We start from the raw sequence: 26975 nt of genomic DNA, 5'->3' as shown, positions 1-26975 counted from the left end.
CTGACAACCAGCCCAAATAAGTGAGGCGACTTTTTCTGACTTATGCAGCAGCAGACAGTGATGTGTATTTCCTTTTGTTTTGGGGCAAAATTGCATGGTGAGGGAGTGAAGATATAACCTGGCAATAGCCAGATTGATATTGTGATTCACTCACTCTCCACAATATCAATCTGGCACTGCTCCACGTTGATTTGCTCGGGAAAGGCGGGACATTCTGTACAATACTTCGAGCTGAAGCACAATTGCACAATATGCAGCCGCGACATACGTCGCTCTCTTGAATACAACAGATTTTATTGGCTATTAAATCGGAGGGAATGTAAATGTTTTTGTTGTATTTTTTTTATAGTTAATTTTCTGGCACAGTTGCAACAATTAACCCTGATGGAGCGAAATGAAGTACTGCAGAGAGTTGTGACACGGCTGCCAGGAGTTGTAATTGATATATTAGATTACAGACAGGTTTTTCCTGGACCAGCACATCCAAACAGAAGCAAGCCATCTTGGTGTACATGCCAGAATCGACCTGGAGAATAAGTGTTGTAGGCAAGATCTTGCAGGTTGTTTGAGTAGATGTGCTAATATGGAGTTGTACTGTGTTGTGGAGGAGATATTTTCCTCCGCGTGTTCATTTCCTTTCGGGTAGTGAGAATGTTGGTTATCTGAATACAGGCTGGAGACGGTGAACAGTTCCTTCGAAGCTTTTATTTCACAGAATATTATGGGCACAAAAGGGGCTACAGACAATGGCTGTAGCCTCTCACAAGTGCGAAGATTACAGAGGACTTACAATATTCTTATACTATCTTGAAGGGCGGTACCACACAGTTTCCAGTAAACAGTTCACAAAGTTGACCCAGACATGAGATAAAACTCAAGGACATCATTCAAACACAAACCAAAGCCCATTTGAGGAATTATGACTAAATCTGGGCAGAAGATACATTTCAACTGCTTGGATGAAGGTGTCTTGCGTTTAACTAGGTAGACATGGAATAACATTTTGGCAAAGCGTAACAGTCAAGACACTGGAACCGTGCCATTGGATTGGGTTTTCTGAACAAAAACGTCTCTCATTCTTTTATGAGTAGAGGTAAAGTCAAAGAAGTGTGTAATTCAAAGCGGGTGATTAGGACTCAATCATTACTCTGAGATGAACACACGAAGCTCCTTCTTAACTGAAAAACTATTTACACATGACTGCTCTGTGATTGTGTACACATTGTTGGATTAAGACCAAAGCTGCATGTGAGTATTCATAATACATATTCCATTGTAAGGGAATTATAAGCATATTTATCTTCATTGGTTTACACACAAAAAAAGAAAATCTTATGTTTTTCATACCCTTGATGTACAAACTTCAAAGCTTCTGCACAGCGCAATTATGAACGATTAGATGAAATGTGTATTCTACTTTAGGTGCAGGCTTTGTATTACAGTACTGTCGTTTGTTTTCCTTACATTTGTGTCACACAAAGCTTAACCCGCTGTTCAGAATTGTTCCCTACCCTAATCTTCTCACCCACCCCAACTTCCTTATTAACGCTGCCGTTTTCCTACAGCATTTTATTTGTTTACAACGGGTCTCCTTGCCCTATTTCTCTTGCCCTTCTCTCCTTAGGTTTTCATTCTTGTCTAAATGTATTTTTTAAATGTATTGTCATATACTGTGCCATTCTTTCTTTTCCTTTTTTGACCCGAACCCTTTTTTTGGATTCTTCCTCTCCCCCTGTTCAAATTCACTTACACTTAATTGCTTCCCGCAGGTCTTTCTCTTGCGCCATCACGCTGCAGTCTGTCATGTGATGACACTGTGTGGGCTTGTTTATGGGACTCTGTGCTTTGACTCGGTGGAAGAGAGACTTGGCTTGCTGCAAGTGCCCAACGTGACTTCTTCAGCTATGCCGTTGCTTGTAGTGTAGAATTTAACTTTTCTTTACTGCGTGGAACTTCACGACAAACATCTTAAATGGCAGCGGAGGTTTTAATCCCGTCATCTGGCAGTGTAAGTGCAACTTCAAAATGCTCCACATCAGGGCCGAAGTTGAAATCTACAATAACGGAATAGTTAACTGACAAGAGGCTTTAGATTAAATTGTTAGATTGGTAACTTTAATTTTATTTTTTATTTGTTTCATCATAGTTAATCTCAATAAAATACACAATTCTGTGTTTTTAAACAACATGCCTGTGCCCGTGTGAATTGGCAGTCAACTATAACCTTCTTTAATACTCTTGAGGAATGTGAACAACGCTAAGACATTTTCTCAACAAAATTCTGTTTCGCTCCAAAATAATACCTCCAGTGTCTTAGCAGAAGAGTGCCACTATGTGAAGCACATGCCCAAGGGCAACACATAATCAGGACAGAAATATAGTGACTAGAGGGAAATCTGATTGTGCTGCATGTAAATGATGTTATTTTCTTTGTTGCTTACAAAGCATCTTACAGGCTCACTCTTGGCTGTGGCGTTTCTTACTTCCTTTGGGAGTTCTATGCTCTATGGATACAATTTAGCCGTGGTCAACTCTCCAGCTGGGGTAAGCGAGCTCCACTCTTTCTGAAAGTATGTGAACACAAGTCCGATATTTTAATTTTTGCTGGTCACTAAACACATTTGAGCTTTGCATCAAAATATTGAATAGAAACAAAAACATCAAGATAGCACCTTTTGTTCGAAGCCACCCATTTTTCATGTGAGTGAGAAAGTATTGGAACGTGTGTGTTTTTTTTGCCCAGGCTTGTCCCATTACTTAAAATGATTTTTCAAACAATGAGTCGTGCTAAATATCCCCACTCTGTTTCTTTTTTTTGTTGTTGCCCGTAAAGGCTACATTCATACTAGTTAGATGTATAACCAGAGAGCTGTCTATCGATGAATGAAAAGCAAGTGATTGCGAAGCTAAGAGAAGATGGAAACTCAATCTGAGCCTTGGCACAGATGCCGGTAGAGTTAGCTAATCACAAATACAAACTATGCTCGCAGATCAGTGCCATGCGGGGCCTAAATACCAACGGCAAGAGAACTTCAGAACTGGCAGATTCATCATCATTGTATTGCTCTCTTTCAGGCTTGAGGAGTAACGGAATACATTACCGGCGTTACGTATTCAGAATAAAAATATAAATAAAACTATTCCGTTACAGTACAGAAAAAAAAATGTAATGAGATTACAGGTACATTTATTTAAAAAAAAAAGGGGATTATTTCGAGGGATTACAATTTCTATGATAAGAGAGAGAGAGACGCCGCTGTTGATGTCGAGTCTTCCACACGCGCCAGTTTAAAATGCTTCAAAGACCAAAGGAGGAAGCGACGACCGGTATTCACCGTTTGGAACATACTTGGATTGCTGAAGGACCGATTTATCTGTGACAAAGAAAAAGTTTGAGCCGAGCTCTGCGGCATGCTACGCTGAGCTTCTTGCTAGCTGCCGCTACACCACGATGTGAGTTACACCTTCCGAAGAAATATCCCTCCCTCTAATTCAACAACATACACAATATGGCTAGTCATGACTGGGATAAAAGTTCATTTTGCCGTTGATGTCATGCATCGTCATCCTCATATCATTATTAGTGCATGTGTGTGTGAATGAGCTACCTTGGGAAATGTTGCTTTCAAAAGCATCATTTGTCACTTTTCTCCCCATTCCTCATTACAGCAACAGTTTTGTTAGCAAGCAAAGTTTTACTTTACCTCATTGGATGACTATCTATCTATCTATCTATCTATCTATCTATCTATCTATCTATCTATCTATCTATCTATCTATCTATCTATCTATCTATCTATCTATCTGTATATCTATGGCCATAAAATCCAAAATACTGTGGCAATTGAGTTGACATGAGTAGAGTTGTGTATGTGAATTTTTGTGACGAATCATAACATTTTTGTATCATTAAGCGACATTTAGCATTTGTACATTTACGTGTTGTGCTCCTCAGGGTTTATACAAGGGTATAAAACTTTCAAGCACAACTGTTTACGCCTGGTTGAACCCTACACGCTATGTGACAGTTCAGTCACATTTGGCCACATGGCTTGGTGTGTGGCGGGCTTAACTGTCTCAAGAAGTTCATAGAGGGTTGGCAACTTTTTTCCAGCTGGTCTTTATTAAAGTTGACATGATAATCAGTTTCCCCAAATCCCTTAGCAAAGCAACACCCGTTTCATTTTTTTTTCTTCTTTTTTTTTTCTTTTCTAGAGAGCAACACCCGTTTCAATCTCACAATCCAATATCCACTTGGGCTTCATCTCCATTTTACCATGCACAATGGCCGCTATGCTATTGGGGCTACGCTAGGCTATACTCCACCAGATCAAGCAGTTTGCACGATGTTTATTTCTTTCCAAACAGTACTGTATTTTGTACTTAATATAATTTTCACAAAGGGGCACATACAGAATAATTTAGGGAGGGGTTGGGCCACTTATTAGAATTGCATTATCAGCTAAATTGGCAAGTAAATATTTGCAACCATCCGCCAAAATGAATGAACGGACTCATATGGATTATTAGAAACCTGGATAAAATAAAATAAAACATAGTAGGTGTGCACAGCCATGTAAACAGCAAAGTGCACTAACAGCACTCATGTAGTCTATACTCTCAAAATGTCATACCTTTATTACATTGTGTTTCTCATTGCCAGTATTTTGAGCTGATCTTACCTCCTTCTTCCCTTTAGTATATTAAGGACTTCTACAACAAAACAGTATTGAGCCGCAATGGAACTGGACTCAGCGGGGAGACCCTGACGCTGATGTATTCACTGACTGTGTCCGTATTCGCAATCGGAGGTCTTCTGGGCTCTTTAATTGTCGGTGTGCTAGTAACTCGCTTTGGCAGGTAAGACTCTATTTTTTTTTATTTTTAACATACAGTACACCAAAGTCATTGGCTAGATGACCAACAATTACCGTGACCCAGATTAAGAGGGAAGGTGAAGGGGGAGAGATGCCAGCCAGCCAGCCCCGCGTAACAGTACATAAACTAAACTTCACTTCCCAACGTGGTGCAGTGCAATGCAGGATAGCCGCCCCTTAAACTGGTCCTATTTTGATGTAACATTGCACAATTGTTTTTACTGATATTTGTCAATTATTTTTGCAAAAAAAGCGGTCACGTTAGAATGGTTACTAATACTTGAATTGGGTGAGAGATAAAATATTCTCAAGACAACAAATCATAGTTGGGCTTGAAAGTTTACATACTATGGAGGTGTTTATGTGTACAACTGTAAATGTACAAAAGCTAAATGTCACTTAACTCATTCACTGCCATTGACATTTATAGACGTCAAATGTTAACTATTTCTATTAGTTTAAAAAAAAAAATCCACTTTTGTTAACAAGAGTATGAAAACCTATCTTTTTTTTTATTGTCTATTTAGAATAGATATCAAATTTGAGAGTTAACTCATGAAGTCATGCAATTAATTACGATTACAAATTTTAATCGCCTGACGCTCCTAATTTTTAATCATCTTCTCTTCTTTTTTTTAAATCGTGTCAGGTGATTAATTTTTTTTAAATGTAATTCATTATTGATTTCAATAGTTAACTCACGATTAATCATAAATGTTATATTTGTTCTAAATGTACAATATTTTTTCTAGGTTTTCATACTCTTGTTAACAAAAGTGGAAAAAATGTTAAACTACTAGAAATAGTTCAAATTAATTTTTAACGTCAATAGCCGTCAATGGCAGTGAATGACACAAAAATGCAATGAATCGTCACCAAAATTCACATGCACATCTCTACTCGTGTCAACGTCAACCTCTGAAATTACCAAAACAATTGCCACAATATTTTGGATTTTATGAGCATTCAGACTTTTTCTCACCATGTAGTGAGCTCATAAACTTTCAAGCACAATTGTAACCTGAGCAACACCGTAATACATTTTTTTTTTCAAATGCCTTTGGAAGAGTGTTGCTTCTGAATGTTGCATGCTAACAATACTCTCCAAATACTGCTTGTTGTATGTTTGTGGTGTCACGTCAGGAAAGGCACAGTGGTAAAAACCACACTTCTGGTGTTTATTGCTGGTTCACTCATGGGCTTTAGCAGAAGTTGTGGTTCACCTGAGATGCTCATACTGGGTCGCTTCATCACAGGGATCCACTCAGGTAATCACCTCTTTGCATATCACACAACATAAAAGTGCTATATTATTAACATGCATACGATTCTCACTCCTCCATGAGTCTTCACCTTATTGTGGTCGAGGGGTTTGTGTGTCCCAGTCATCCTGGGATGCTAAGTATGGGTGAGCTGGTATGCGAGCTGGTATGTGAGGTCGAGAAGTTCAGGCTCGATGGAGTTGGACTTGCCTCCAAACTAGGGCTGCATAATATAATGGAAAAATATTGATATCGCGATATCGGCCCATGCAATTTGCATATCGCAAAAGACATGCAGTTTCATATGGAATTGTATGCTTTTATCTGAATGTGCAACACCATCAAATACAATTAATTATCTAAGAATACATTGAGCTTGCTTATTTGCCTCATGAAAAAAAATGCAATTATTTCAATAGATAATAAATGTAATTACTTTAGGGTACAGTGCTCCCTCTAGGGGTGAGCCGGATATTTGTACAACCGTATCCGGTACGGATAATTGATTCTTCCCGGATACAAATATAACACGGATAGACTTCCTTATATTATCTCTTGGTCCTTAATTTTCTACAGCACACTCGTATTTAGTTTTTTATGTTGGTCCTATTACGTGGTGGACTTGTTTTGGAATGCCGTGAAGCCGCAGCGCTCTTGACAAGGAGTTGCGCCAGTCTCTCACACTGGCTGGTTTTTATAAAAAAAATTGGGAAAAATAGTTCTTCTTTTGTGATTAAAAGCACTAATTTGAATCTTTATTGAGCTGTTTTGTCAATAGTTTTCAAACAAGAAATATAGAAACTTTTGATCAATCCATATCAATTTCAAACAACATTTTTGGGTTTGGTTTTTAATTTCATACAAAAAAAAAGTAAGCCCCACCCAAACCACGCCCACTTCCGGTTTATGCCACGCCCACTCCGCCCACCCCGGACACAGATACAGATCATTTAGATGGTCAAACAGATACAGATAGTGCTGTACTCGCTCATCCCTAGTTCCCTCGTTTTCCGCCAGGGTTAGGTTCCCAAAAAATAAATGAAATCGCAATAAATGAAATCCGAGACGTAGTTAGCTTTATGTTTTACATTTATTATAAACGTTTTAAGGCTCTAAAACCCCTCACCGCAGTTTAAGCACCTTTCTCATCAAGGCATATACATTTTCCCACATTTATCTCTTGTTTAAACATGCCTATTGTTCAAACCTTTCATAAATTATTTAAAATAGGCACATGACTATGAAAAAAAAAATGCATCCAAAAGTGCACTAAAAAAAATGCGCGAAACAGCAAGGCCGTGAAAAGTGAACCGCGTTGTAGCGAGGGATACACAGTATATGTTAAATATCGCAATAATATCGATATCGCTATAATTAACTACTATAATGTATGTTTTTCCAATATGGCGCAGCCCTACTCCAAACACAGCTTGGTCTCTGGTAGCGGTCACGGGAAGGGGTTGGACTCTCTTCGACCTTGCAATTGTGAGAGGCGCCAAACAGGTGTGGGCATTGGCGCATGTACATTGGTGGTTCACCCCGGTTAGAATTAGTTGAATGAGAGGATAGCCTCTATAGAATGGTTCCTGATTGTTGTTTGTGCCGCCACTGGCAGCCGAGGAGCTTGCCGTCCTCCGCCAACGATCTTCGAACGCCGAAAATGTGGACGATTGGAATTGTGTACGAATGTAATTAAAAGAATGATCATAATTAAAGCAAAGACTTTACCAATAAACCTATTCCTGTCATCAGATACAGATGTTTCAATATGCTCTCAAGTTCAAATTTTGTTTCGGTGATTTTACTTATGAACTGTAGTTTTCCATATAATTTAAATCAGGATTTTAATGAGGTTGTGTCTTTTTTTTTCTCCTTTTTTTTTTTTTTACTTCAGGAATCTCTTTAAGTGTAGTTCCAATGTACCTTGGTGAGATAGCACCAAAGAACCTCAGGGGCTTTCTGGGTCTGGTGCCAAGTATCTTTATTGGCACGGGAGTCTTCGCTGCACAAATCCTTGGACTACATGAACTGTTAGGAAAGGTAGGCCTTAACTCATTCACTGCCATTGACGGCTATAGACGTCAAATATTCATTTTAACTAGTTTTATTAGTTAGGAAAAAATTATATTTTTGTTAACAAGACTATGAAAACCTAGAATTTTTTATTGTACATTTGGAACAGATATAAAATGTGTGATTATTCGTGAGTTAACTAGTGAAGTCATGCGATTAATTCCATAAAAAATTATGACACTCCTAATTTTTAATAATCTTTTATTTTCTTTAATCGCGTCAGACGATTACATTTTTTAATTGTTAACAAAAGTGGAAAAAAATGTAAACTAATAAAAATAGTTCAAATTAATTTTTGACGTCAATAGCCGTCAATGGCAGTGGTGGATTTTGACATGCATGGCTGATCAGGTCTGCATTGCAGTGTGTGTGTGTGTAAGTGAGCGTGATTTTGTCTTTGCTACATTGTGGGGCCCATACGCGTGTGTTTTTTCCAGGTTTAACTACCATTGTGGGGACATTTTGGTGGTCAAGACTTGGTTTTAGAGTTTGGGTTTGAATTGGGTTATGATTGAGGTTAGGGTAAAGAATGGAGTAGGCAATCATTTTTGATGGTTGGGGTTAGAGGAAGGGGCTAGGAAATGCATCATGTCAATGAGATGTCCCCACGATGATACAAAGACAAGTGTGTGTGTGTTTGTAACAATTGTTAATTTAGTATATGTACTTGTGTTCTGTTATTAATGTTGTTAGTTGTTGTTTGGGCTGCCTCGTATAGTAATTGTAGTTGAATATGGGTTCTGCTGAATTGTGCCAGGGTTCGACATTAACAGTGGGATGGGCCTACAAAGTGAGTGTGACGAGCCACGAAGTTCATTGAAGCTGTCACGGGCCAGTAAACAAAATCCATCCATCCATTCCATTTTATTATTATTTTCGAATTTTCAAAAAATGCGAAAATAAAACTGAATGGAAACGCTAGAAATTCGAAAAAGGGATAAAAATTCACAAAAAAGTTATTACGCTTAGAAGGGGGGGGGATTTTGAAGCGTACCAAAACAAGGAAAATGCGAATTTTGGCTGTGGAAACAGGTTTTGCGAATAAGCGACTATTACGATATTACGTCACACGTACGTTTGTAGTCACAAAGCAATGGCGGACGATAAAGTAAGGTATGTTTGGGGGGGGGGGACGACGAAAAATAAATATTTTTGGAATTAATTGAACTGCAAAGAAACGCTACGGTTTATCAAGAATTACAAAAGCAAACTCATACGACGTCATCACGTCTTCTTCTTTTAAATTACTGGTGGATCACATCTCTTAATGGTTTATAACGCCACCTACAGCGGCGAAGTCCCCTCTCAATATTCACAAAAGAAGATCATTTGTAAACTGGCATAAGTCGCATGTCCGTTTTGCGCATTATCAGTAAATTTGCTTAAAAAAATCCAAACAATTGGATGGAAACCTGACTACTGACACTAGTGTAGAGTACTTTCAACACTACTCAGTGTTTACCAGTGTAGATTTTTAACACCATATAGTGTTGGACTAACTGGTTAAGTTAAAAAAAATAAAAATTAACACTTTGAAAAGTGTCAGATTTACACACATTGGTGTAGACACATAAAAAAAAAAATTCTAGTGTTAGATTTAACAGTGTTAATGTAACACTGGCGATTTTGCTGTGAAGATGGAGATTGTCGACTGTAAATTCATGTTCATTTTCTAATACAGCAATAAAGATGCTCGTTTTATGCATGTACAATGTATATGGTTTTGCAGGAGGAACACTGGCCTCTTTTTCTCTCTGTGGTGGTGGCACCTACATTTGTCCAGTTGCTGCTGTTGCCATGGTTCCCAGAGAGTCCCAGATACTTGTTAATTGAGAAGCGCAATGTCCATGCGACCATCACAGGTCAGTGGGATACATAACTTTTAAACTTTTAGCTAGTAGTGTATTCAAAAAGAAACTTGTAAATTAATGCTACTTTAAAAAAAATCTCTTACTTCCCAACATTAATAGTTTTGTCTATTAATAATAAAAAAATCTGCTTATTTATTAAGTACAGTATTTCTTGAAATAGTGCCTGCCACTCAAATAATCCTGCTGCTGTGTCCCACAAAATTTGCTGGATGGGTCTTGGACCCCCCCCCCCCCCCCACACACACACACAAAAGTCCTTTATTATTAGAGATGAGTATGAATGGATAAAAATACACAACATGAAAATAAAGTGTAAATGCTTTTAAATCCAGTTTTTTTTTAAAGAAGGTCTTAAAATATATATTTTAATTGTTTAATTTTTTTATTGTACTATGCACTTTTAGTAATTTTAGTGAGCTATTATTTTATTTACTTTGCTTTTAAATGTATTTAATTCTGTTTGTGACTGCTTTAAATTATGCACTTTTAATTACAGTATGTGAAGCATGAGTGATGTTTTGTATGAAATGCTCTGTAAATCATTTATTCCATTTTTTTTTCTTACAACCCCCGAGTACTACCAAAGGACTGATAAATGTCTAAATAATGTGTAAAATAAAAAATAAAAAATGTCGCGTAATACAGGTTTTACAGTATTTGTGGTATTGTTTTATGATGCCCAGTATGTCTTTCCGTAGCTCTGAAGTGGTACAGAGCCAATTGCGACATCCAGGCTGAGATTGAGGAGATGCAGGAAGAGCAGCGTTCCTTGTCATCAGTGGAGACACTGTCAGTGTGGAATCTGCTCCTTGATGATACCGTCCGCTGGCAGGTCCTCAGTGTGATGGTCATCAACATCGGCATGCAGCTCTCTGGCATTGACGCTGTAAGACGTTTGTGTGTGTGTTTCTTGCGTCGGGCACAATCCTCCAAAATCACCATTTTTTTCAGGAGACCCCCAACACGTTTGTTCAACCATTAACATTGCATCGTCAAAGAGAACAAGCCATTTTCGAATCTTGAGATTGGTCAATAATTTGTTCAGTGTTGTTATAGTTTTGGAATTATTAGTTTAGTTAGTTTATATTTATTTTTCTTTTTTTAATTTGTTTTTTTGTTAGCTTGAGTTAGTTTTCAGGGTGGTTCTGTTAGTTTTTATTAGTTTTAGTATTAACTCATTCACTGCCATTGACGGCTATAGACGTCAAAAATTAATTTGAACTATTTCTATTCGTTTTTTCACTTTTGTTAACAAGTGTATGAAAACCTAAAAAAAAATGTATTGTACATTTAGAACAGATATAAAATCTGTGATTAATCTTGAGTTAACTAGTTGTCATGTGATTAATTACAATGAAAAAATTTAATCGCCTGATGCCCCTAATTAAAAAAAGAAAAGATTATTAAAAATTAGGGACATCAGGCAATTAATTTGTTTAATTGTAATTAATCGCATGACTTCAATAGTTAACTCACGATGAATCACAAATTTTATATCTGTTCTAAATGTACTTTTTTTTATGTTTTCATACTCTTGTTAACAAAAGTGGCGAAAATGTGAAGTCATGCAATTAATTACGACACTCCTAATTTTAAATAATCTTTTCTTTTCTTTAATCGCGTCAGGCGATTAAAATGTTTAATTGTTAACAAAAGTGGAAAAAAATGTAAACTAATAAAAATAGTTCAAATGAATTTTTTACGTCTATAGCCGTCAATGGCAGTGTATGAGTTAATTTTAGTTTTTTTGTGTGTATTACTTGTGCACAATATTTAATAAACACCTTGGTAAAATGAAAAAAGGAACACATTTCTTACCTAGCGTTGCATTTCGGCTGAGTTAAATGAAAAAGCAGGCGAGACAAGCCATTTCATTAACAAAATGTTTTATTTTATTTTTGTTTTAGTTTTTTCATTAACTGAAATAACTTTGAAATCAATAAATACATGAATAATAACACGGACACACGTGGACTGACCAATAGCATTGATTTGTGAAAAAAATAGGAAATTGACCAAATTGTGACATAGGAAGTTCAGGCCCGATGGCAATTATTATGGGCCTGCTGCGAAGCAGAAGGCACATATTACTATCCTAGAAAAAGGGAAAAAGGGTTTATTATTTTCCGCAAAAATGCGGCCCGTACCGTAGATCGCACCGGGACAAAAGAGGTATCAAACGATGCGGCTCGCTCTGACTCGCTGCGCTATTATTTTTATAAGAATTCCCAGTTACCATGGCGACGCTATTCCCAAAAAAAGTCCCATAGGAATGAATGGGAATCCGAAAGAGATCAACTCCAATCAAGCACCTTTTTCAAAGACACGCTGCGCGCGCATACGTTGACCGACCGATATGAATTTTAGCTCATTTTGTTGGAATTTTTGTCATCTTTAGCTCAGTGTCAAAAAAAAATTTAAGGAATGAAAGCTCTCCCCCCTGTGCGGGTTCAAAGACAGTGAGTGAAATATCCTTTATCCCATGTGTGTGTATTGCATGAGCTAGAGCGGACCAATTAAGAATCAGAGTGTAGACAGAGAAAAAATAGATTTCAAGTTTCACTTCAACTCGTCACCATGGCCACAATCTTTGCTCACTAGACATCAAATTCGCACATTTTGTAGCCACAAGCCTCTGCTTTCTGAAGAACTAAGTTTTATTTGGCTAAGGTGTCATTTAGTACCTTTATTTTCACTTTAAGCGAGGAGAAGTCGCACATTTTTGATCTCTTTTCAATGTAATTTTCGCCGTTTTTGCCTCTTCATTTTCGATCAATCATAAGTTTTGAACCTGCTCTCATTTGGTCATTTTTCATCCGATTAAAAAACTGAGAACATGCTCGCGTTCCCCAAACCCTTGCCGTTCTAACGAGCCATTTCTGGAATCTGCATCTTCAACCGTTAAGTCGCGAGAGGCTTTTGTTTGAGGTGAGCGTAATCCTATACAAATCAATGGAGTGTTGGTGCGTGACGTCTCCTCACAACTTAAAATCAAATGTGTGTGCGTGAATGTGCATGTTTTGTAAAGGGGCAGTGAGATACTGTTAATTATGGTAGATTCCACATTTCTTGACCGATTTCAATGGTTTGAATTTTAAACTGTTCAGCTCATTGAAATGTTACTTAAAATCAAATGTGTGTGCGTGAATGTGCATGTTTCTTAAAGGGGCAGTAACATACTGTTGATTATGGTTAACTTGCACATTTCTTGAGCGATTTCAATGGTTTAAATTTTAAACTGTTCAGCTCATTGAAATGTTGGTTAAAATCAAATGTGTGTGCGTGAATGTGCATATTTCTTAAAGGGACAGTAAGATACTTTATTTGATCTTGATTATGGTTAACTTGCACATTTCTTGAGCGATTTCAATGGTTTAAATGTTATTTTTATTGCGTGTTTCCACGCGAGTTAGCAGGCCCATTCAAAATTTCCGCGGGAATTTTTCTAGTTTATAAATGTAAACCTGCCAATGGCAGTATAATGCATCAATAGTCCAAAAATGTTCAAGAAAGCGGAACATTAAGTAATACATCTCATAATGTGAAATTGAGAACAGTGACAAGCGCGTTTTTACGGTTCAGCACCAACGTTAATGGTCACTTTGCAACATGGTCACTTTGCAACACCTCACACATGTAAAATAATCTCTGGGGTTACAAATACATTCATACAAATCCTATTTTTCCTCATAGATCTGGTTCTATACCAATGACATATTTGAGAATGCCGGCATCCCTCCGCCAGAGATTCCTTACACCACGGCAGGCACAGGAGTCATTGAGATCATCGCTGGACTCATTGGGGTATGCTCACATATGCATGCATTAGAAACAACTTTGTTTGATCGCTGATTTAACTGAAAAGCTGTGTTTTCTTCGATGATGTTCTCCTGTAGTGTTTCACCATAGAGAAGCTGGGGAGGAGGCCTCTTATGGTTGGAGGTTTCACCATGATGGGCATCTGCAGTGCTGGGATAACATTTACCTTAATTTTACAGGTGAGCATGTGTGCATTTATTAAACACTTGTTTGTTTGTTTGCCCAGACTATGAATAATTAAATCATTCAAACCCCAAAACTTATTAAAAGTTTTTTAATACTTTGTCCTGCACTCTCAAAAACGTATTTATACGTTTTAATGTTGTTGTTTTTATGCTAGAGCATACAGAAGGCTTTGATGCAGCTTCTGACCTGAAGAGGTCACTTAAAGCAATGGTAGTTATTACAAAAAACGGCCGGCGGGTGGCAGCAGAGTATAAGAAATCAACCAGGGCCATGTTGCAACAAGTTATTTTTCTTTGATCCTTCCTCGGGTCTCCTGACAACCTCACGACTCTAGCTGGATTCTGAAGTATTCGGTTTAGGTGAACGGTATGGGATTTTTAATAGGTTTTAGGTGAACTAATAAATACACACTCACACGCACACACACGCGCACACACACATACACACGCACTTGCACATACGACCACATACAAAATAAAAATTTATTAAAAAAAAAAAAGAGAGCAATGATGATGACATGTCAAATCATTCAAATTACCGAATGAACAATACTGAGCTCGCCAGGAATTTTTATTTTTTTTTTCACAGTGTTTTAAACAGGTTTGTGAATAACGATGAAACTTTGCTATATTCTAATGCTAATTGCTGCAAAATTAAAACAAAAATAGAAGTATCCTTTTTTGTTTTTCCTGATGAAAGAAGAGACTCTAAATCTTTCTTTTGGTAGATTCCATGTTTTTACAGCAATAATAAAATCAGTCAAAATCCAGTAAAACAGTCGGGAGGGAAGGGGGTTGCTTCAGTGAAATGGCTGGGAGTGAATGACTTAAAAGTACTAACTGAAGGCAGGATTTGTGTTTTGATATTTACATTTGCTGAAAGATAAACATCAAGATAAATGGAGATGAAGATGTGTATACAGTACACAAATGTTCCGCAAATAACTTGAAATTGATGTCTCTTTGGCCGACGGGTGTTTGGGTGAGCAGCCTTAGAAAACCTGTCAACTACAGTGAGGATTATCTGTGCCAAAGTGTCAAAGGTCAGTGACAAAATCCTACACGATGAGTGACCAGGGACGAGTGAGAATAGGAAGCGTGCGGAAAAAACACAGCCGGGTTTTGTCTGTTATGACCGATTGGACACATTTTATTTTTCTTTCTCCAGACTCGTTTATCTTTCATGCGTTACGTGAGCGTCTGCTGTGTCGTGGGCATCATCGCTGGATTCTGTATCGGCCCAGGCAAGTTGCTCTTCACTACATGTTGAGTGGCAAATTTTCAGCAGCAACAAAATATGTCCCTTTGTTCGCTCAGGTCCATCTTCCATGTGCACGAGAGTCACTATAAAGCAGCCTAATTGCTCACAAAATCAAGCTATCAATAGCGATGCCAAACATCATGCAAAGTGAAACAGCCAGTTAACTCATTCACCGCCATTGACGGCTGTAGACGTCAAAAATTCATTTGAACTATTTCTATTAGTTTTCCACTTTTTCCACTTTTGTTAATAAGAGTATGAAAACCTAAAAAAAATATATACATTTAGAACAGATATAAAAATTATTGATTAATTTTGAGTTAATTATTGAAGTCATGTGATTAATTACATTTTTTTTTAATAATCGCCTGACGCAATTAAAAAAAAGAAAAAAGGAAAGATTATTAAAAGTTAGGGGCGTCAAATTTTTAATGGAATTAATCGCATGACTTCGCTAGTTTACTCACAATTAATCACAAATTTGATATCTGTTCTAAATGTTTAATTAAAAAAAATCTAGGTCTTCACACTCTTGTTAACAAAAGTGGAAAAAAATGTTAAACTAAGAAATAGTTCAAATGAATTTTTGACGTCTATAGCCGTCAATGGCAGTGAATGAGTTAATTGAAGAACATCCACAAAAGCAATCTTTTAAATAATTAAAACAAATAGAAGAAGCCAAATGGTTTAATTTCAGCCTTGCCTTACCTGACGGCACGCCACTGCATTTTACGCCCAATTATTCCATACTTAAATGTTTCTTCTGAATCAGAAATGTTCCTTTGATCTGACGCAGCCAAAATAAAACAAAGTGACAGAAACTAAGCAAACTAAGACAAACGTCTATCTTAGTCCACTACAAATGTTGTATAGCTTACCGGGAAATGCTTAGCTTCACCGTCGCTGTAATATTAAGGTAGTTAAAACAGCACAAAAATACATATCACGTGGTTACAGGTCTAAGTTGTGGCGCAGGTGGTGTCTCCTTTGTCAATCTCCTCCGTCCTCAATGGAACTTTCGAGCTGCTAGCATGTAAACAAATGAGAGGGCAATTAGTGTAATTACAGGAATGACATGAGCCCAAAGTCTTTGGATTTCCCAGCCCCGCCTCCTAAAAAAAGTGGGAGTGCGGGGAGGGTGTGTTCCAACTAAAAGGGAGATTACACTGCTCAGCCTTCCTGGTCAGGCCTATTGCGGAGTTCTGGAGAGGGAACCCATCAAGAAGTCAGTCAGATTAGTTGGATTATTGAATTTTTTTTTAATTGGATTTAATTTCAAACATTTTTGCACCTTTTGCTAATGTTTTGTTGAGTATTAAGGATGGAAAATGCGATTGGCAACGCCTGTGTTTTCCTCTTGCAGCGGGGGTTCCCTTCTTGGTCACAGCAGAGCTGTTTAAACAGTCACATCGCCCAGCAGCCTACATTGTGGGAGGATCTCTTAACTGGCTTTCCAATTTCACTGTGGGATTTTTCTTCCCCTTCTTGCAGGTGAAAACACTGAACTAATGTAAAATATATATATATATATGCTGTATATATATATATATATATATAATATATATATATATATATATATTAGGGGTGTTAGAAAAAATTTATTTGGCAATATATCACGATATTACAGCGTGCAATTCTCGAATCGATTCGATATGCGACCGAATCGATTTTTAAACATCAATTTTTTATGTGAATATTCAACAAAACGTCTTACTTAGGGTTAGAATTCACACATTAAGCATTGGAAGAATGTTATATTAATGAAACATTAAGCCTTAATATTTGATTTCAGTGCTGTTCAAACATGAAACAGACTGCAACCTGAATTTTCAGATAAATAAATACATTTTCATACAAATCTTACCGTGTACATGTACAAGTTTACTGATTAGTATTTTCTAAATTTGAGTTTTAAAAAAATCGCAATAATCAATTTATAGATTCGTATCGGGATTAATCGGTATCGAATCGAAACGAATCGTGATACGAATCGAATTGCCAGGTACGAGGCAATTCGCACCCCTAATATATATATAAACCTACAAAGGTTGTGAGATCAAGTCTGGGCTTCGGCCTTCCTGGGTGGAGTTTGCATGTTCTCCCCGTGCTTTCGTGGGTTTTCTCCAGGTACTCCGGTTTCCTCCCACATTCCAAAAACATGCATGGCAGGTGAATTGGACACTCCAAATTGTCCATAGGTGTGATTGTGAGTATGGTTGTTTGTCTCTGTGTGCCCTGCGATTGGCTGGCAACCAGTTCAGGGTGTACCCCGCCTACTGCCCGAAGCCAGCTGGAATAGGCTCCAGCAACCCCCGCAACTCTTGTGAGGACAAGCGGTACAGAAAATGGATGGATGGATGGATATAAACCTAATCCTGAAAGTCTTATTGTTTTGGGAAATGTAAGATTTAGAATTACAGTATTTTTATTATTTAAAGCTGCTCAATGCAAGAAATTGCAATTACAATTACTACTGCTAAGCGTGGCCGACAAATGAAACGGCACACTCCAAATCCAGTAAATTATTGATCAGAGGCTTGCAGTACCCATTTTGAACAGCTAAGGTGTCAGTCTACGAATTGAAAGATGTTTGAGTCATAAAATGATCACATAAAAAGTCTACTGTCAAGATATTTTGGGGGCAAATTTGTACTTTGGGCAGGTTTATTCAACCAGATAAATTCCCACGTGTGGTTGTTTGGACTGCAACTATCGTGAGCCCTCATATTCCTTTTCTATTTCATCCAACCACTAGATGTCAGCTGGGGCTTACTGCTACTTGGTCTTCGCCAGCATTTGTCTGTCTGTGGCTGTGTACGTCTACGCGGTCCTACCTGAGACCAAAAACAAGACATTCATGGAGATAAGCCGGTTGTTCTCCAAGAAGCAACCCATTCTCGAGACCCAGTGCCTTCATCTGGTGGATCAGCTGAAGCTGAAGAAGATGAACGGCTACGGAGGCCTAGAACATCATTCGCTGGATTTTGAGAGTTCTTCCTCTGTACCTTAACAAAAGGTTTACATTTTAACTCGGACTCCAGATCGAGATTGCTTAGATTGCTTGAGTGCTCTTCAAATTGATTTGATATTTGTTGACATAATATGATGATGGCAAAAACATGCTTATTTAAACTGAATGTACATTATGCATTGGATCGAACAAAAAAAAAAAAAGTTGCATTACTGGAACAGACATTTGCCCTGTGAGACGTTGGGTGTGTGCAGTCTAACTGCATAAAAACAAATGAATCCCTTCATTAAATACGGTACTGTATATGGTACGCTGTAACAAACTATTGTTTGTGGGATGCCTTGTTTTGAATGTGTGTTATTTGACATGTTTTTATACAATACAGTCATATTGTATATCTTGACTCATTCACTGCCATTGACGACTATAGACGTAAAAAATTATTTCTATTAGTTTAACTTTTTTTTTCATTTCATTTCATGTTTTATGAAAACCTAGAAAAAAATGTATTGTACATTTATAACAGATATACAATTTGTGATTATTGATGTCAGGTGATTAATTACAAATACAAATTTTAATCGTCTGACGCCCCTTATTTTTCATTTAAAAAAATTTGAATTAGGGGCGTCAGACGATTAAAATTTTGTAATTGTAATTAATCAATGACTTCACTAGTTAACTCACGATTAATCACACATTTTATATCTGTTCTGAATGTACAATAAAAAATTCTATGTTTTCATACTCTTAGCAAAAGTGGAAAAAATGTCAAACTAATAGAAATAGTTCAAATTAATTTTTTTACGTCTATATCCGTCAATAGCCGTTAATGAGTTAATATAAAATAGTCTAGGAAATTATGTTATTGATATAATAAAATGTATATTCTTCATATGTTCAAACTGTGGACCTAAGCAAGCTGAAAAGTTTTTTCCAACCATACTCCTAATTTTGCCCACTTATTTGTCCGCCCATGGTTCGACCGACTTGCACATCTCGGATTGGTGTTGTGTTCTCTCGTCCTGCCAAACACCAAAAAGCCATCAATAGTAGCTATAACACCATTTGTCTCATCTGGGTATTTTTGGGGTAGACGGAGAAAATGATATCTGCCAAAAATGGTGTTGAATATTGTGTGTCGGTTGGATGTTCCAATAACCTGAACGTGCGTCCATCACACTGAAGTATTGTGATTCTACGAGTCACCATGGCAACGGGGAAGCAGAGGGCGACGCAGGTTTTTACCCCCCTCGAACTGGAAATCTAAATGCTTCATTAAGGTGCAATCCTGCGGGGGAGAAGCGCACACTTAACCCCTTCGGACCTATCGATGATTGAAGCGGACATGACGTATTTGCGTGTCTAAACCAATAAAAATTGATGTTGTCCACACTTCTGGTTCATGATTGGATCCTAGCTAACCAATCACAATCGCAACTTGATTTGCATAATGGTAAGTTTACAACATATAACGAATAAATAAATAATAATAATTCTATGTTGTTCTTATGTGGGGAAAGTATGACGGCATAAATGGGGCACGTATGAATATATATTTAGGAGGTGGAGTAATATTTAGTAATATATTTTTTTAAACAGTCGCAAATTTAGCACTTTATTTTTTGCAAACCTGGACGGATAAAGGAGTGGGGTCACTACGCCATCTAAAGGCGGATTAGGGTAACTGACTGTTTTGAAAAAAATTGCTTTCCACTACATCTCATGTTGAAGATCAGAATTTAAAAAGAAACAAAACACTCGGAAAATATCGAAACAATTATTTCCTACAATATCGAATAAACACTCAATCATGCAAAAATTCTCTGAAACAGAACTTAATAACATTAGAACTGAATATTTGAAACTCACTGTTAGTCCTAAAACAAAAATAAATACACTTTAAGATCCTAAATATATCCATCCAGCGAACTCCTTAGAAAATGTTTTAATAATGAACAAAATGTCTGTAAGTAACTCTGTGGGAATGTCATGTACCGGTATGTACTATGTACAGCGTATTCAGCAGCAAAACCCATCTGCTTGCCACTTGAAACAGCCTGTAGTACAGTACCACGCCACACGATGGCGTCTCTTTATTTGGTTTGCTGATGAGTCATTCCTTACCATATCTTTCAGTATACTTTTTTGCCATGGACGTGAATGGTCATGTGTACAAGACAAATGACGCGTGGTAACGCCAAGTACTGTCTTTTTTATTATTTATTTATTTAGTTAGTTTTTTTTGTCTTTTTAAGCGAGAACGTGAAAACTCCACCCGTCTTTTGCTCACTTAGGCGATCCAGCAACATCTGTCTATGGCTCAAAACACCACGCGTTACACACTTCCAGATATTCACTGTTTATTTTATATTGTTTTTGTCCTAAGGGTTGGAATAATTTCTCTTGAGTGTACTTTTTGGAAAATATATAACTATAAAGTATAACTGCTCATCAAGGCTGGGAAAGTTTTGGTGTGGAAGCAGGACAGTTGTCTGCAAAGGGTCAAAAACTTTGCTTCTTCAAACTTGTTTGAGGTCAACTAAACAAAGATGGCCAGCTGTGACCTTTCTGAGGTGCAACATCTGTGACCTCTGATCTCACAAATGTTCTACTGTTCAGAGAACGAGTTTGACGTGTGCAGTCGGTTCTCTCTCATATATATATATATATATATACTGTGTCGTTGGCCATTCTAATTATTGTTTACCCATTTAAAGTATTTAATTGTTTTGCTTTTTAAGCCCTTTTTTAAAATGCTAATTACTGCTGCCTTTCCCCTAAGCATCAGACGTGAGTCAAGTTGCAAGTATGCTAACGGAGAAGGTCAATAAGCATCTGTGTTATTTCCAGTGCTGAGTTTCACCCAGCTTTCTTTACTCGCAATTGATCCACCCGCATCATTAAAGTTGTTGATTGGCGCCTTTTATTCCTTAATGTCGATGAATGACATTTTCCACCGTGGCTTTGATGTCACTGAGCAGTTTGTGTGACGTTGACAAATTAATAGTGCTTGGATTTTGCCGTGCTATGATTATGATGTCTTCCAGAGTTTGTCACCACAATTGTTTTGATTCGGATAAGATGGCAAAAAAAAAAAAAAAAAAAATCATTTTGTGGTTTATATTTGCTTATTTGTCCTCCAGATGTTTCAGTCATACCTAACAAAATTGATGTACAGAAATACACTACATTTTCCAATAACAAGAGAATTTAGTGTGATTTAAACCCCTTTTTTTTTAAGAAAAATTTCGCAAAATATTCAATACATTTGAATTGTACAGTACATTCTTTTATACATCCAATTCTGTTGGTTGGTACAGCTGAGCAAGCGGTTTTTGTTTTTGTAACTCCAGCATGGATTTTTCTTCCATGCACATGCCAGTGAAACATTCTTTATAATCTCACGTCTATTTAATCTTCATGTCCAGTATTTCTGATTGACGTTTAATTGAATTTATAATAATCACTACACTAGAAAAAGGACTTATTCATATTAGTACAACACTACAACACATATTTCACTAGTCACACACAACATACACTCTAAAACAGTTGGGTCAAAAAATAACCCAACTATGGGTAAAAAAAAATGGACCGATCCTCTACTTGAGTCTATTTGACCCAACTTTGAGTCACGAAATGGGTCTTTTGGTGTAAAACAACTCGTAAATATTGGTCAGAATTTTTACTTGGGGCAGAAAAAATTGGGTCATTTTGAATAAATCATCTCGAAAAAATGGGCCAAATCCATTTAATCGTCTATTTTTTATCCATAGTTGGGTTACTTTTGGCCCAACTGTTTTTAGAGTGTATAGCCATCTGTTTATATGCTTAGATTTATTGTATATATTTGTGAAAGAGAATTATAATTTGATTGCTTTTGTATCTGTTTTTTTAATCTTAATATTTAGCTGTTTATATTTTTCGTCTACTTGTTCTTGACCAAGGTAATCATACAGTATCTCGACCTTGTCCAGGCCCCCCCTTTTTTTTCCATCTGCACATAACAAGCCCATCCACTAGAGGGCAACAATGGTGCGTTCAATCGGTAGTACAGTCCAAAACTCAAGCCCGGGGACAATCAGGTTGAGTAAGCGAATGGGGCAGATGTCACTTAAATGAAGGCCTTTTGAGACTTTCAGACCCGTTCCCAGCTTTCTTTCTGTTTGATCCCAAGGTTATTGCTCCACCGGCTCACGAGCCTCACCCCACCCATCATCTATCCACTCGTCTTTTACTGGAGAAAATGACACAGACTTGTTATTGCTCGTGCCGTTTTACGATTGTTGAAACTCAGAAACAACAAAATAGCCAATACACAAGGTAGCTTAGAGAGTCTGCGCCTTGATGGGCTCGGGCCTTTGTATGGCGCATGGGGCAGTTTACCTTGAAACTTATTTGAAGTCATTGTAACCCACGGTGGCTCATTGTGTACTAGACCCCTCGTCTTAACAAGTAGAAGCAGTTCGCAACTACCTGAAATGGCGGATCCCACACACCACTCAAAAGACAAACATGAGAGTCTGCCCCTTGCGAATAACAATACAACCATTTCCCAGTTGTAGCCCGCGTGTTTGGTCCTTGTCATCCAACAGTTGTTTTTGTCGACGCTGTGAATGGCCTTTACAGCCATTAATACACAAAACAACCGCAATAGCAGGGTTGCCAGGTGCGACCGTAATGGCCAGACTGTGATTTCAACCATTGAGTATATTCACACGAGTCAAGAAAAAAACAATACATTTGTCAACTTTTGAACTGAATATACCGCTTAATATGAACTGGGAGTAGCTAAGTAAGTGCATGAAGGCAACATATTAAAAAAATGGTAGAAAGTGAGCGTGAACTTTGATTCCACCCACATTGGTTTGACAAAAAAGAAAGTGTGCGGACATCTTTAACTCATTCACTGCCATTGACGGCTTTAGACGTCAAAAATTCATTTGAACTATTTCTTAGTTTCACATTTTTTTTCCACTTTTGTTAACAAGAGTATGAAAACCTAAAAAAAAAGGTATATAAAGATAAGATATAAAATTTGTAATTAATCGTGAGTTAACTAGTGAAATCATGTGATTAATTTAAAAAAAAATTAAATTATCGCCTGATGCCCCTCACGATTAATCGCAAATTTTATATCTGCTCTAAATGTACAATAAAAATAGTCTAGGTTTTCATACTCTTGTTAACAAAAGTAGAAAAAAAGTGAAACTAATAGAAATAGTATTAATATTGAATTTTTGACGTCAATGGCAGTGAATGAGTTAAAAAAAAAAAAGCTGAGAATTGTGGTTCTTAGGATTCTGATAAGAAATGTACTAACTAGGGTTGTCAGTCGATTACAATTTTTAACTGTAATTAATCACATGACTTCATTAGTTAACTCACGATTAATCAAAAAAAATTCATACTCTTGTTAACATAAAAGTGGAAACAAATGTTAAACTAAGAGAAATATGGCTGCATCTTTTAGTCATTGATAGTCATTTCATAATAACTCGAAAAAATTTAGTTAAAAATAAAACCTTCTGCGCTGTAAAAAAAGAAAAAGAAAAAAAAAGAGTGTGATATTGATTTGTGTTGAGGTCATTTATTCTGCCACTAGATGGCATAATTGCATTTGTAAGACGTTGGTGACAAGGATGCTTTTTTTTTATTTTATTTTTTACAGATTTTAGAGATGAAATCAAGATAGGGACATTCAACAAACTGGTCGGGTCAGTATGAGTTGATGTAGCGTATTCAAGGCTGATAGAGTCGGTTGACCTGCCTGTCTTGTTGCAGCCTTAAACAAAACTGAGATCAAATGTCAGATACATGCAGAGACAGTATTTCATGGTGTTAATTGGAAAAAGTATCGTGGTGGCCACTTTCACCTCACACAAAAAAAAATGTGTTGAAAATCCTTAAAAAAAAGGATTGGGGATTTCTGAAGGGCTGCAGTTGTTTTGCTGTGCTTACATATATCTCTGAAAATATCTCTGACGTCATTCTAACCAAGTGAACGGGAACAACTGAAGATAAATTAAAACAAAAATCTCTAATAGATACAAATGTCATTGGAACCCTGCACGATTAACAATATAGAATAAGGTTTACGCAACTTTTTCAGCTCTCGAACCCCGATCAAAATGTGCGTTCTTTGAGACCAAAATGTACAACAACAAAAACACATCTATGATATACAGCAGCTGTAACAAATATATACTGTATACGGAGACTCATAATAAAGAATCGAAGATTTGCAGTCAATGTATAATAACTAAATAATCAGATTTTCACTGACAGTCGGAATGCATAAAAACTGACTAAGATTTCGAATGGCTGGTGCGAAAAACAACAACAAACCATTAAAAATGGATAGATATTGTTAATTGAAATAAATCATTGCTATTTATCCATAATTCGTGTTTCTCCACCATGGCTGCCTGACCCCCATGAATCAGACACCAAGCTGAGAATTTCCCCTCCCCAGTCACAACTGAGGTACTCTTAAGCAAGGCAGCTAACTCCTGTAACTGCTCCCGTGCGTGCGCACACACACACAGAGGTTTGTTTTACTATCTTTGTGGGGCCATCCCATTGACATAATGCATTTCCTAGCCCCTCCCCCTAACCCCAACCATCAAAAATGATTGCCTACCCCTATTCCTTACCCTAACGTCAACCATAACCCAATTCAAACCAAAACTCTAAAACCAAGTCTTGACCCTCAAAAAGGGGTCTAAACTTGTGGGGCCCGGCAAAATGGTCGCACATGGACGGGTGGGCCCCACAACTCCGTAATGTTGGCCCCACTATGTAACAAAAACAAGACCACACACACACACACACACACGGGTTTGTTTTACTATCTTTGTGGGGCCATCTCATTGACATAATGCATTTCCTAGCCCCTCCCCCTAACCCCAACCATCAAAAATGATTGCCTACCCCTATTCCTTACCCTAACGTCAACCATAACCCAATTCAAACCGAAACTCTAAAACCAAGTCTTGACCCTCAAAAAGGGGTCTAAACTTGTGGGGCCCGGCAAAATGGTCGCACATGGACGGGTGGGCCCCACAACTCCGTAATGTTGGCCCCACTATGTAACAAAAACAAGACCATACATACACACAGACACACGCACGTGTATGTGCTTGTGTGACAGGGAGAGATAGAGAGAGAGAGAGAGAGAGAGAGAGAGAGAGAGAGTTAGATAGAGCAGTGACATTAGCAATAGATGGATTGGTCTTCTGTGAGTCTCATCCTTTTAGGTGATTGATCAGTTAACAACTATTTCCTTTACAGACCCTTGATTGAGTGCTGCTTGTCTTTTTTTCCCCAGAAAGAGCCAGCGTGTGTGTGTGTGTGTGTGTGTGTGTGTGTGTGTGTGTGTGCGTGTGTACTTTTGTGACCGCCTGTGTGAGAACCTGACTGAGATTGCGGCAGGAGGCAAATCAAAAGCGGCCTCAGCTTGGGGTCTTTCAGCTCTCTTTATGAGATTTCCCTTACATATTCATTCTGTCACTGCCCAACAAAGGCGATGCATTTCTCCCGACTCTGGTACTGGTGCGTGCTGGGGGTTGGATGCGGGTGTCATGTACAGTAACTTAGACATCATTATGATGGAAAGCAAATCTCATAATGTAAAGGATTGAATTTTATTCAGGCACGAAAAAAAAAGAGTCGAGGCACTCAAAATCTGTAACTAATTGAGATCCGCTCAAAAAGGTTTATAATAAATGCCAATAAATGCCATAAAAATGGCAGATTCATATTTGTTCCTAAAGGAAACTGGTCTTAGGGTTTGTATTTATTCAGGCAATGGCCTGAATGATAAATGAATAAATGAAGCTCCTCCCTGCAGTTCAACATAGTTGCTTGTCACCAAGATGTCACTCAATGGCACCAAAGCCACATTTTTTTCCATCAGGCGTGGCTTCGGCCTGAGCACAAAACAGCAAATAGCGGAGTTTTCAGTTAATAATGAAAGATTAAATAGAGGAATATGCAAATTTGGGAATGCGGAACCACAAATATGCATGCGTTCGCTGTCCTCGTCTTTTGACTTGAGTCTTTTGGGGAGGTCATCAAATCAAGGAGTTGGCTTTGGGCAGCACCAGACCTTGCGATGTGGTCGGCATGGCTTCAGTGAACGTCAATTCAAGTGTAATATTCAGGTTGATCCCGTTAAAGCATATATTGTGTCTCTCCTTTGGTCTCTTTAGGTCTCCCTGACTTTTTTGGATTTGTTGGAATTTAGATGTTTCTGAGGTTGGTGAAGAACTCTGGTTGGTGGCCCGGTGGGTGGTGTCTGGTCAGTGCTGAATTTCACTTTCCTTTGTTTTCTTTGGTCCTTCCTCGGGTCTCCTGACGGCAGTGTTCGGTTTAGGTGAACGGTATGGGATATTTTTTTTAATAGGTTTTTGGTGAACTAACGAATACACACACACTCAAACACACGCACGCACATACACATACTCACCCACATAAAAAATAAAATAAAAATAAAAATTAAAAAAAAGAGCAATGATGATGACATTACAGAATGAACAATACTGAGCGCTTAAAAAAAAAAAAGCATATATTGTGTGTTACTTCATGTTTCCTACTCAATGGAATTGCTCTTTTCATTTTTGGCAGATGTAACCTAAATATAATTCTTAAA

The 26975-nt window shown here is 37.6% G+C and overlaps 1 protein-coding gene across 2 annotated transcripts; it reads left to right on the top strand.

Annotated features, from left to right (window-relative positions):
• The first annotated feature begins 1574 nt into the window (after positions 1-1574).
• Positions 1575-18879, top strand: slc2a15a (solute carrier family 2 member 15a). Of its 2 annotated transcripts, XM_086093065.1 has the most exons (12): positions 1575-2008; positions 2446-2544; positions 4700-4860; positions 6021-6145; positions 8034-8179; positions 9942-10074; positions 10782-10969; positions 13777-13887; positions 13980-14081; positions 15256-15331; positions 16712-16839; positions 18104-18879. In XM_086093065.1, the coding sequence occupies exons 1-12, from the start codon at positions 1973-1975 to the stop codon at positions 18356-18358; spliced, it is 1560 nt and encodes a 519-aa protein (XP_085949191.1). In that variant the 5' UTR covers positions 1575-1972; the 3' UTR covers positions 18359-18879. The 2 variants fall into 2 exon arrangements, with proteins under 2 accessions (XP_085949191.1, XP_085949192.1); XM_086093066.1 differs by lacking the exons at positions 1575-2008; positions 2446-2544 and adding an exon at positions 3129-3453.
• The last annotated feature ends 8096 nt before the right edge of the window (positions 18880-26975 follow it).

Source organism: Leptonotus elevatus, chromosome 13, assembly GCF_054856555.1.
Source record: "Leptonotus elevatus isolate MCC_2025b chromosome 13, RoL_Lele_1.0, whole genome shotgun sequence".
Classification (NCBI taxonomy): domain Eukaryota; kingdom Metazoa; phylum Chordata; class Actinopteri; order Syngnathiformes; family Syngnathidae; genus Leptonotus; species Leptonotus elevatus.
This window is presented reverse-complemented; position numbering and strand designations above follow the sequence as displayed.

Coding starts and splice junctions, on each gene's coding strand:
- slc2a15a (XM_086093065.1), top strand. CDS start 1,973: ATGGCAGCGGAGGTTTTAATCCCGTCATCTGGCAGT. Junction 2,545..4,699: donor TGGTCAACTCTCCAGCTGGG/GTAAGCGAGCTC, acceptor TCTTCCCTTTAG/TATATTAAGGACTTCTACAA. Junction 8,180..9,941: donor TACATGAACTGTTAGGAAAG/GTAGGCCTTAAC, acceptor ATGGTTTTGCAG/GAGGAACACTGGCCTCTTTT.